The following is a 13,072-nucleotide window of genomic DNA, read 5'->3' as shown; positions in this document are numbered from 1 at the left end:
TTTGAAATAGTTGAATGATGCTATAATTTTTTTCTTGAGTGTATGTACAGGTACACATCAATTACGCCACACATGAAAAGAAAACACAAAACATGAAAAGCAAAACACAATCATATGAAACAGATTCTTCAGTAAAACTAGATGCAGTGTTGGAACCTGCTACCCATTATTCTAAATGTGTTGACATCGTTGTCAAATCAAAACAATTAGGCTAGACAAGTATGGCTGTAAATTAAGATGTATGCATATTGCAATAACCCAGATTCAATGTGTTCAGGATGGTAGTTGACATTCAATGGTAGCGATAGAAGTGAGAAAGTCAATTAAGGCCCAAGGTGGTGCTGGCCTGGCCGGTCTAATAGGAGAAGCTGTGCCTTAAAGTCCTGGACTTGGAGCTTTTCTTATTCCAATCATAACGTAATATCAGACATGCTGCTGTATACCTTTCTCCAATACACACCTCAATACACATCAAAAGTAGTGCACTACATAGGGAACAGGGTGCAATTTGGGATGAATGCTATACACATAACATTAATATAGAGGCTATCTCAGGTCACCACAGTAGTCTGTAGGTTAAACCTGGTGACTAACCCAGCTGCCCTTTATCTTTGCCAAGTGTCATTCCACCCAGTGGAGTGAAGTTCCCCCCTTATTTTCAGCAATTTTCCAAATAGGAGCCAGAGGGGGTGGGAGATCTGCCGATTAGGGGTGAAGTCAAAGTCAAAGGGCTATAACACACCATATAACACACCGTAGCCCCAAACTAGGGATTGGGGGAAAAATTCATACAGTTACATATCGCAATATTTATACATTTTCTGCTAGGTAACGTCAGCTAGCACTAGTAGGCTGTACCTGTGCAAAACCCCTGTTTTTTTATCCTATATCTTGTTCTCCGTCTTCTTTTTAGATAGTGAGCCAACGTGTTTTCAGCACTTTTATTTCCATGACTGATGAAAACTAATTTTCTCATGCTCTCTCCTGTCTCTTTGCAGCAGTCATATAGTGAGCAATATGTTTGCAATATCAAATTGCATTGAAATCACAGTATTGAATCGCAATAGCTATAGAATCATGAGAATCGCATATTGTATCAGCACCTAAGTATCATGATAATATCGTATTGTGAGGTCCCTGGCAATTCCCAGCCCTAACTTAAACATGCTGTTTTGACTCACTCAGCATCAGTGCATGTGCTTTTGCAAATGGATTGCCTTGCCTCACCTCATTTAACAGCATGGTGAGTCTAGATTCATTTATGTGCTCGTGCTCTCGCTCTCTCTCTCTCTGGGCAGTGGACTCTGCACCTGTCTAGGCATTTTTATTTTTTACTCCATATAAACACAGATAATCACTACACCACAAACAGTGAGGTTACTGTACACTAACTACACTCCTACCCAACCTGTCCTCATTTCCCCTCAGCACAACCAACCAGGTCCCAGCACTGCTCAGTGCCTAGTGCCTTTATGGTTCACAGACAGTAAATATCCATTATCAGACTGTGAAGCGTTGAACAAGGGTATAGCTTAATAACCCACCCCTGAAAAAGCGAATCAATAGATCAGTAAGCAAAAATGTTCCATGCTAACTTGAATCATTACGTCCTGCTTTTCATCTCAATGTGTGATACAGTATGTTATTCCTTGAGTTCACCAATATGGCTGTGTTTACACAGGCAAATCAATTATGATCTTTTTCCCACTAATTGGTGTTTTGACCAATCACATCAGATCTTTGCAGTTCAGATCTTTTTCAGAGCTGATCTGATTGGTCAAAAGACCAATTAGTGAAAAAAAATATCAGAATTGGGTTGCCTGTGTAGACACAGGAATAGCCTACCCATGTGTGGTCAACTATTTCAGCACCATTTCACGCTGCTTTGAGACAAGCATGGGGACTGGTATTGATAAATCAATCCGATTTTTATTTTCATTGAATATCCTGTTGCCTATTGGTTAGGCTACAATTAGGCTGTGGAAATGTTAGGATTATTTAGATTTTCACTCGCAGTCGCTTAGTTGCCTAGGCCTACTCCCGACCGGTCATGTTGTACAATGCCACATTTTCCTAATGGAAACCCTGAGACCTACATAGGGTACTGTAAAATGCATTTTTGTTTTTCATGGAATAAAAACACCATAATATTAATCAATTCAATTAAGCTACATTTCAAACAATATAAACAGCACAACAAATACAATAATAGTTTAGAAACAAATTGTAATCAATCCCATTAAAAAAATATTTTAAAGTCTTTCGTTCAGCCAAGATTAAAAACATTCACGTGCATTTGTGAATTCAATCGCTTTAGCTGACATGTTGTGGTTTATTCATTGTTTAATTATTCAAGGTTCCCTTTGTTATTTTGTTTTAGAACTAAAATGCTAGATTGTATTTAAGACATGGATGACTTGTATGCTGTGTGATGACATGCACAAATTAATTAATGATTGATTGATATACAGTTGAAGTCGAAGGTTTACATACACTTTAGCCAAATACATTTCAACTCTGTTTTTCACAATTCCTGACATTTTATTCTAGTACAAATGCCCTGTCTTAGGTCAGTTAGGATCACAATTTTTTTTAAAATGTGAAATGTCAGAATAATAGTAGAGAGAATGATTTATTTCAGCTTTTATTTCTTTTGTCACATTCCCAGTGGGTCAGTTTACATACACTTAATAAGTATTCGGGAGCATTGCCTTTAAATTGTTTAACTTGGGTCAAACATTTTGGGTAGCCTTCCACAAGCTTCCCACAATAAGTTGGGTGAATTTTGGGCCATTCCTCCTGACAGAGCTGGTGTAACAGAGTCAGGTTTGTAGGCCTCCTTGCTCGCACACGCTTTTTCAATTCAGGGTGTAAGATAGTATGTTTGAAAAATTTGAATTTTGACATTTAATTGGTTTCAAATTTGCCGCTCTTGATATTACACCTGTTGTTGATAGGGTGCACCACGGGTGGCACGCTTGCGTCCCACATAGCCCCAAGAGGTTAACAGGTGTGCCTTGTTAAAAGTTTATTTGTGGAATTCCTTTCCTTCTTAATGCGTTTGAAACAATCAGTTGCGTTGTGACAAGGTAGGGGTGTTATACAGAAGACAGCCCTATTTGGTAAAACATCAAGTCCATATTATGGCACGAACAGCTCAAATAAGCAAAGAGAAACGACAATCCATCATTACATTAAGACATGAAGGTCAGTCAATCCAGAAAACGGCAAGAACTTTTAAAGTTTCTTCAAGTGCAGATGATAAACCATCAAGTGCTATGATGAAACTGGCTCTCATGAGGACCGCCACAGGAAAGGAAGACCCAGAGTTACCTCTGCTGCAGAGGATAAGTTCATTAGAGTTATTAGCCTCAGAAATTGCAGCCCAAATAAATACTTCACAGAGTTCAAGTAACAGACACATGTCAACATCAACTGTTCAGAGGAGACTTCATGGTCGAATTGCTGCAAAGAAACAACTACTGAAGGACACCAATAAGAGGAAGAGACTTGCCTGGGCCAAGAAACATGAGCAATGGACATTATTAAACCGGTGGAAATCTGTCCTTTGGTCTGATGAGTCCAAATTTGAGATTTTTGGTTCCAAGGCACACTTAACCACCATGGCTATCACAGCATTCTGCAGCGATATGCCATCTCATCTGGTTTGCGCTTAGTGGGACTATCATTTTTTTTTCAACAGCACAATGACCCAACATACCTCCAGGCTGTGTAAGGGCTATTTGACCAAGAAGGGGAGTGATGGAGTGCTGCATCAGATAACCTGGCCTCCACAATCACCCAACCTCAACCCAATTGAGATGGTTTGGGATGAGTTGGACCGTAGAGTGAAGGAAAAGCAGCCAAGAAGTGCTCAGCATATGTGGGAACTCCTTCAAGACTGTTGGAAAAGCATTCCTCATGAAGCTGGTTGACAGAATGCCAAAAGTGTTGCAAAGCTGTTATCGAGACAAAGGGTGGGAACTTTGAAGAATCTCAAATTTGTGTGTTTCTTGGCCCAAGTAAGTCTCTTCCTCTTATTGGTGTCCTTCAGTAGTTGTTTCTTTGCAGCAATTCGACCATGAAGTCTCCTCTGAACAGTTGATGTTGACATGTGTCTGTTACTTGAACTCTGTGAAGGGTGGCTACTTTGAAGAATCTAAATACATATTGATTTGTTTAACAATTTTTTGGTTACTACATGATTTCATATGTGTTATTTCATAGATTTGATGTCTTCACTATTATTCTAAAATGTGGAAAATGGTAAAAATGAAGAAAAACCCATCAATGAGTAGGTGTGTCCAAACTTTTGACTGGTACTGTATATATATATATATATATATATATGTGTATGTATATTGTGTATACAGGGCACATTTGTAAAAGAGACCTAGGTCTCAATATATCTTCCCTGTTAAAATAAAGGTTACATAAAACAATTCTAAAATGTCGTAGTACTAATAGAATAGAATAAAACTATGTTGTCCGTCCAGGGTGAACATTTTTATTTGGCATCACCTTCCAATAACGGGATGACATTCACATCATACACATTTAAACCAGTCAGTCCATCATGTTGCATATACTAAAAACATAGAGATCATTGATACATTCACTCACAACCAACCTCTGTCCCAACTGCACTGAATAGATAAGTACATACACTGATACTTATATAAAATTACTTTGCATTTACTAGTCTAACAGCACATGTAACGAATTAATGTTTGAACACGTTCTTCTTGGCCATGGGCAATCTGAAGCGCCAGCCAGCTGGAAGCTTCTCGAACTGAGGGTGTAGAGGGTGGGGGGGGTCGTCAACGACAGCCAGTGCCTTCTTTTTCATTGCCTTGTGGAACAGACTGCTCAAATGTGCCTGTGGTCGACCAATTCATTTGCTGGCTGTGTTTACTACTCTGGTCAGTATACTTTACTTCCTCACGCTCAGACTTCCATTCCAGACTGTCATATTGAACATGTGGATGCTCTCCACCAAGCTGCTGTACACCCTCTCCAGAACATCCTGGCTGACCCCAAACCCCTTCAATTTCCTTATTAAAAACAGGCGCTTAGTTTGTTATCAATTTGTGTCCCTAGGTTGAAACACTCAACCACCACCACTGATTGGTTGTTCAGAGAGAGTGTTTGGGACATTGGTAAGTTTATGCCACTGATGATGAGCTCATTTGTCTTTTCCACATTGATGTGGAGGTCACTTGACTGGTACCATTCTGGAAGGTTGTTGGTTTGTTTGAAATAGCTGTCCCCATCTGACGTAGCATCATTAAAAAAAGAGTCCTACCAGAGTCATTTCATCCGCGTACTTCAAAATGCTCACATTGTTTCCTGAAACACTCAACCACCACCACTGATTGGTTGTTCAGAGAGAGTGTTTGGGACATTGGTAAGTTTATGCCACTGATGATGAGCTCATTTGTCTTTTCCACATTGATGTGGAGGTCACTTGACTGGTACCATTCTTGAAGGTTGTTGGTTTGTTTGAAATAGCTGTCCCCATCTGACGTAGCATCATTAAAAAAAGAGTCCTACCAGAGTCATTTCATCCGCGTACTTCAAAATGCTCACATTGTTTCCTTGGATCTTCATCTCATTACTGTAGATACAGAAAAACAACGGTGAAAGGACACAACCCCTGTGTTCAGGGTCAGTTCATCAGAGAGGGCCCCATTCACGAGGACCCTCTGTGGGCGGTAAATTAAAAAAATCCCTGATCCAACCTGCGAGGCCTGTGTGTATTTGCATTGTATTGAAAGCTGAACTAAAATCAATAAATAGCATCCCATAGTAATATATTTCTGCCATGTGTCATTTCTTCTGGCTGTTTCCCTGTGCAGTCTCTATGTTGTCCCTGTGAAATTGATCCCCTAATGACAGTACAGTGTAAACCTGCAGTGTCAGTCTGTCTGGCCCTCCCCAGTATACTTAGGTCAGCTATCTTTATCAGACTCATGATAGATAAGTTCACCAAACTTAATTTAATAAAAATAAAAAAAGTAAAGCCAACTTATTCTATTTTACAGAGTAGACTAGACTCACCAGAGTGGATGAAGGCTGGCTGCTGAAGCTGCATGTTAGCCAGGGCCTGCTGATAGTGGAACATGTTGAGGTTGAACACCTGAACGCCACTCCTGTTACTCTTCTCTAAGGTGGGCCTCTTAGGTAGTGGGTTGCATAGCCCCAAGGGGCAGGTCCAGGGGAAGGAAGAAAGAGTTGGAGGAATAGAGAAAAAAAGGGAGAGAGAAAGAGAGAACGTGTTAGCATATGGGCTCAGAAATGGTCCTACAATGCATCTATGTACTTTGAATTATATATACTGAACAAAAATATAAATGCAACATGTAATGGTCCAATGTTTCATGAGCAGAAATAAAATAAAAACTTTGGACAAAGGAACTCAAAAAGTGTGTTAACAAAAATGTCGATCTGAATGTGCAAATAGTCAGGAATGATTCGCAAGGAAGGTGGATCCTTTTGAATATGAAAGTGGACGAAAAAGAGATTTGGCTCATCTAAAATGGCGGCGGGAGAAATGGCAGCAGTTTTATGGGCACCCAACCAATTGTGCTATTATGTGTTTTTTTCGCATTATTTGTAACTTATTTTGTACATAATGTTTCTGCCACCGTATCTTACAGCAGAAAAGAGCTTCTGGATATCAGGACAGTGATCACTCACCTCGGATTAGACAAAGATTTTTTCAACAACAAGCAAGACTCACATGATATTCTCCAAACACCCGGCAGGGCCGACATCCCAGTTATTTGCAAGAGGAAGCGACGCAGGTACAGAGGACGAAGAGCCGGATGCCTCGTCAGGACCCGCAGAATGCGAGTAGGAAAGCTGCCATTACCGTCAATATTACTCGCCAACGTGCAATCATTGGACAATTAATTAGACGAGGTACGATCGCGAATATCCTACCAACCGGACAACAAAAACTGTAATATCCTATGTTTCACGGAATCGTGGCTGAATGACGACATGGATATTCAGCTAGCGGGATATACGCTGCATTGGCAAGATAGAACAACACACTCCGGTAAGACGAGGGGGGGTGGTCTGTGCATATTTGTAAATAACAGCTGGTGCACGAAATCTAAGAAAGTCTCTAGATTTTGCTCGCTTGAAGAAGAGTACTTTGTGATAAATTGCAGGCCACACTACTTGCCTTGAGAGTTCTCAGCTATACTTTTCGTGGCTGTTTATTTACCACCACAGACAGATGCTGGCACTAAGACCGCACTCAGTCAGCTGTATAAGGAAATAAGCAGGATCAGGAAACCACTCAACCAGAGGCGGCGCTCCTAGTGGCCGGAGACTATAATGGAAACTTAATTCAGTTCTACCAAATTTCCCTCAACATGTTAAATGTGCAACCAGAGGGGAAAAAATTCTAGATCACCTGTACTCCACACACAGAGATGCGTACAAAGCTCTCCCTCACCCTGCATTTGGTAAATCCGACCACAACTCTATCCTCCTGATTCCTGCTTACAAGCAAAAATTAAAGCAGGAAGCACCAGTGACTCAGTCTATAAAAAAGTGGTCAGATGAAGCTGATGCTAAACTACAGGACTGTTTTGCTATCACAGACTTGAACATGTTCCGGGATTCTTCCGATGACATTGAGGAATACACCACATCAGTCACTGGCTTTATCAATAAGTGCATCGAGGACGTCGTCCCCACAGTGACTGTACGTACATACCCCAACCAGAAGCCATGGATTACAGGCAACATTCGCACTGAGCTAAAGGGTAGAGCTGCCACTTGCAAGGTGCGGGACTCTAACCTGGAAGCTTAAAAGAAATCCCGCTATGCCCTGCGAAGAACAATCAAACAGGCAAAGCTTAAATCATACTACACCGGCTCCGACGCTCGTCGGATGTGGCAGGACTTGCAAACCATTACAGACTACAAAGGGAAGCACAGCCGCGAGCTGCCCAGTGACATGAGCCTACAAGACGAGCTAAATCACTTCTATGCTCGCTTCGAGGCAAGCAACACTGAGGCATGCATGAGAGCATCAGCTGTTCCGGACGACTGTGTGATCACGCTCTCCGTAGCCGACGTAAGACCTTTAAACAGGTCAACATACACAAGGCTGCGGGGCCAGACGGATTACCAGGACGTGTGCTCTGGGCATGTGCTGACCAACTGGCAGGTGTCTTCACTGACATTTTCAACATGTCCCTGATTGAGTCTGTAATACCAACATGTTTCAAGCAGACCACCATAGTCCCTGTGCCCAAGAACACAAAGGCAACCTGCCTAAATGACTACAGGCCCGTAGCACTCACATCGGTAGCCATGAGGTGCTTTGACAGGCTGGTAATGGCTCACATCAACACCATTATCCCAGAAACCCTAGACAAATTGGAGTGTTTGCATACCACCCAAACAGATCCACAGATGATGCAATCTCTATTGCACTCCACACTGCTCTTTCCCACCTGGACAAAAGGAATACCTATGTGAGAATGCTATTCATTGACTACAGCTCAGCGTTCAACACCATAGTACCCTTAAAGCTCATCACTAAGCTAAGGAATCTGGGACTAAACACCTCCCTCTGCAACTGGATCCTGGACTTCCTGATGGGCCGCCCCCAGGTGGTGAGGGTAGGTAGCAACACATCTGCCATGCTGATCCTCAACACTGGAGACCCCAGTCCCCTCCTGTACTCCCTGTTCACCCACGACTGCATGGCCAGGCACGACTCCAACACCATCATTAAGTTTGCAGATGACGTAACAGTGATAGGCCTGATCACCAACAACGACGAGACAGCCTATAGGGAGGAGGTCAGAGACCTGGCCGGGTGGTGCCAGAATAACAACCTATCCCTCAACGTAACTAAGACTAAGGAGATGATTGTGGACTACAGGAAAAGGAGCACCGAGCACACCCCCAATCTCATCGACGGGGCTGTAGTGGAGCAGGTTGAGAGCTTCAAATTCCTTGGTGTCCACATCAACAACAAACTAGAATGGTCCAAATACACCAAGACAGTCGTGAAGAGGGCACGACAAAGCCTATTGCCCCTCAGGAAACTAAAAAGATTTGGCATGGGTCCTGAGATCCTCAAAAGGTTCTACAGCTGCAACATCGAGAGCATCCTGACCGGTTGCATAACTGCCTGGTACGGCAATTGCTTGGCCTCCGACCGCAAGGCACTACAGAGGGTAGTGCGTACGGCCCAGTACATCACTGGGGCAAAGCTGCCTGCCATCCAGGACCTCTACACCAGGCGGTGTCAGAGGAAGGCCCTAAAAATTGTTAAAGACCCCAGCCACCCCAGTCATAGACTGTTCTCTCTACTACCGCATGGCAAGCGGTACCGGAGTGCCAAGTCTAGGACAAAAAGGCTTCTCAACAGTTTTTACACCTAAGCCATAAGACTCCTGAACAAGTAACCAAATTGTCACCCGGACAAAAAAAACAGACCTCCCTCCATCTTTTGCCAGCTTGCTACCTATGGCCCGGCTAGCTGTCTGAATCTCACGGGACCCTTAATAACCTGTTGGGGATAGGGGGCAGTATTTGCACGGCCGGATAAAAAACGTACCCGATTTAATCTGGTTACTACTCCTGCCCAGTAACTAGAATATGCATATACTTATTATATATGGATAGGAAACACCCTAAAGTTTCTAAAACTGTTTGAATGGTGTCTGTGAGTATAACAGAACTCATTTGGCAGGCCAAAACCTGAGAAGATTCCAAACAGGAAGCGCCCTCTCTGACTATTTCTTGGCCTTCTTGATCATCTCTATCCAAAACAGGGGATCTCTGGCATAACGTGACATTTTCTAACGCTCCCATAGGCTCTCAGAAGGCGCCAGAACGTTGAATGATGACTTTGCAGGCCATGGCTGAAAACAGTAGCGCATTTGGTAAGTGGTCGATCTGAGAACAATGAGACTGGGGCGCGCATGCACAAGACTCCACCATGTTTACATTTTCAGTCTTTGAACGAAAACAAGGTTTCCCGGTCGGAATATTATCGCTTTTTTACGAGAAAAATCGCATAAAAATTGATTTTAAACAGCGTTTGACATGCTTCGAAGTACGGTAATGGAATACGCCGGGCGCGTCACCCTTCTTTACCCTTCGGATAGTGTCTTGAACGCACAAACAAAACGCCGCTATTTGGATATAACTATGGATTATTTGGAACCAAACCAACATTTGTTATTGAAGTAGAAGTCCTGGGAGTGCATTCTGACGAAGAACAGCAAAGGTAATCCAATTTTTCTTATAGTAAATCTGATTTTGGTGAGTACCAAACTTGGTGGGTGTCAAAATAGCTAGCCTGTGATGGCCGGGCTATCTACTCAGAATATTGCAAAATGTGCTTTCACCGAAAAGCTATTTTAAAATCGGACATAGCGATTGCATAAAGGAGTTCTGTATCTATAATTCTCAAAATAATTGTTAGGTTTTTTGTGAACGTTTATCGTGAGTAATTTAGTAAATTCACCGAAAGTGTTCGGTGGGAATGCTAGTCACATGCTAGTCACATGCTAATATAAAAAGCTGGTTTTTGATATAAATATGAACTTGATTGAACAAAACATGCATGTATTGTATAACATAATGTCCTAGGAGTGTCATCTGATGAAGATCATCAAAGCTTAGTGCTGCATTTAGCTGTGGTTTTGGTTTTTGTGACATATATTTTAGCTTGAAAAATGGCTGTGTGATTATTTCTGGCTGGGAACTCTCCTAACTTAATCTAATGTTTTGCATTCGCTGTAAAGCCTTTTTGAAATCAGACAATGTGGTTAGATTAATGAGAGTCTTGTCTTTAAAATGGTGCAAAATAGTCATATGTTTGAGAAATTGAAGTTATAGCATTTTTAAGGTTTTTTGTATTTCGCGCCACTCGATTCCACTGGCTGTTGACTAGGTGGGACGATTTCGTTCCACATACCCGAGAGAGGTTAACTAATTATGACAAAGGTTAAGAAAAAATTGAGCAATGTAATAAAGTAATGACTTTTCAAATAAGTTACCTTACACGTTATATTGGCTGACAATTTGTTAGCTACGCTGACTTTACGAACCACATGGTGTATCATTACAGCAGTATGTACCGGTAGGTTGTTAGCTAGCTACCTAATGTTAGTTGGCTACTTATAGATCAAACTTGCCAGTATATTAACTATAGACTAACTACCCAACGTTTATTGACTTGATTATTCCCATCATTCTTAGTTTAGCTAAATGGTATAGTCGTTGTGCGTTTTCAATGGACATTCGGGTGCTTTCGTAAATTTGCTCTGGCTATCTTCTCCGATTTCAGAGCATTCTTGTCTGAGTGTACCAGAGCACAGAATAATGAATTTACAAGCGCGAAAATATCTGTTGAATATGGCCTGTGTCCGTAAACGTCTGCAAAAAAGCGTGGACAAAAGTGTAGAATAGGGGTTGAACAATAATCCTACAAATCTACCCTTATTCTCACTTTTTATGGAACTGTATGACAATGGTCCAGTTGTCGTGAACCATGCAATACACTCCAGGCTTAACCTGCTACTTGTGGCCTCAATGATTCAAATAGGCTGCATGTCTTAAATTATTGCACAATATTAGCCTAATGTAATCCACTAATCCTATCGACCCTCAACAACAATTTACAAGGCTGTGACAGAGGAAAGAAAGGTACATGGAATGGAATGCAATGAAGCAAAAATAAATGTATGTGGGTATTACTGACGGTGGCTCCCGATGGCTAATATTTAACATGATACAAACGGTCAAATAAAATGGAGAAAAGCCTGGGCATACACTGCATTTGGAAAGAATTCAGACCACTTCCCTTTGTTACGTTGCAGCCTAATTCTAAAATTGATTAAGTAAAAAAAAAAGTCCTCATAAATCTACACAATACCCCATAATAACGAAGCAGAAACTGTTTTTTTAGATATTTTTGCAACCATTTGCTATGAGACTCGAAATTGAGGTCAGGTGCATGCAGTTTCCATTAATCACCCTTGAGATGTTTCTACAACTCCATTGGAGTCCACCTGCGGTAAATTAAACTGATTGGACATGCTTTGAAAAGGCACACCTGTCTATACAAGGTTCCACAGTTGACAACGCATGTCAGAACAAAAACCAACCCATGAGGTCGAAAGGAATTGTTGGTAGACATGATTGTGTCGAGGCACATATCTGCTGCATTGAAGGTTCCCAAGAACGTAAACTTTTTTTTTTCATCAAAATGTGTTTTTTGGCAGAAATGCCTTCTGGAACATGTGAACTGTCATGTGCCTTAATAACAAACGTGTATGCCATCTGTAAATACAAATGAAAGGCTTAAATTGTGAGCCTAGTTGGTCTAGACACAGAAAAAGGCAGGAACCTTCCTGCTAGCCATGATTGGCTGAGATAATGGCTGGGCTGGACATGCAGAGAGATGAGTTCGGATTGGACTGCCATTAACATGCTTTTGACTATAACATGAGCTGGTCAGTATGTGTAGGTAATCCTTTTTTACGCAGCTTTTTTGAAAGATATCACGTAGTAGAACTGCAAAGCTGTTGCTCTCCACTTTCTGGAGGACAGAGTTTTGAAATCAGTGGAATGCATGGTGGAATTAGAGTATGATAGCTAAGGAGACGGATGAAATTCTGCCGTTTGATTGCAAATATGCAGACGGAGTCGAAAAGAGAACACATAGTAGGCTGTTGTATAAAACACCTGTCTCTGGGTTACATTTCTTTTGTGTCTTCCGGGTTTGGAGCGAGTAGTCGTGCTGCACCCCGCTCCGCAGGTAATATTACATCTCTTTACATTAGAACGGTTTGATTTGTTTGATCTGAGCAATTCTTTAGCTTGCTACTTAGCTGTCTTTGTATCAAAGATAATTGTGTAGTTTAGAGTAATTATCGAGGTTAGCTAGCCAGCTATTTTCGTCCGCCGCGCCGCGCCACCGTTCTCCTACTTAGTCAACAACTGCTAGCTAGCTAGTCAACTTCTACCGACTAGCAGCACTGTAGAAACTAATAATACATTACAACGGAACGATTTGATTAGTGTA

The 13,072-nt window shown here is 41.7% G+C and overlaps 1 protein-coding gene across 1 annotated transcript in view; it reads right to left on the bottom strand.

Moving 5' to 3' along the window:
- Positions 1–4,484: 4,484 nt before the first annotated feature.
- Positions 4,485–13,072, bottom strand: part of LOC115160595 (muscleblind-like protein 3) — a 29,915-nt gene continuing 21,327 nt past the window's right edge. Inside the window, exons 4-5 of the mRNA XM_029710785.1 lie at positions 6,061–6,178; positions 4,485–5,617 (exon numbers count right to left, since the gene is read on the bottom strand). Of these exons, the coding sequence (XP_029566645.1) occupies positions 5,607–5,617; positions 6,061–6,178 (129 nt within the window). The 3' untranslated portion in view covers positions 4,485–5,606. The remainder of the gene's footprint in view (positions 5,618–6,060; positions 6,179–13,072) is intronic.

Source organism: Salmo trutta, chromosome 24, assembly GCF_901001165.1.
Source record: "Salmo trutta chromosome 24, fSalTru1.1, whole genome shotgun sequence".
NCBI lineage: Eukaryota > Metazoa > Chordata > Actinopteri > Salmoniformes > Salmonidae > Salmo > Salmo trutta.
Note: the sequence above shows the minus strand (reverse complement) of the source record. Positions and strands in the feature narration are given on the sequence as shown.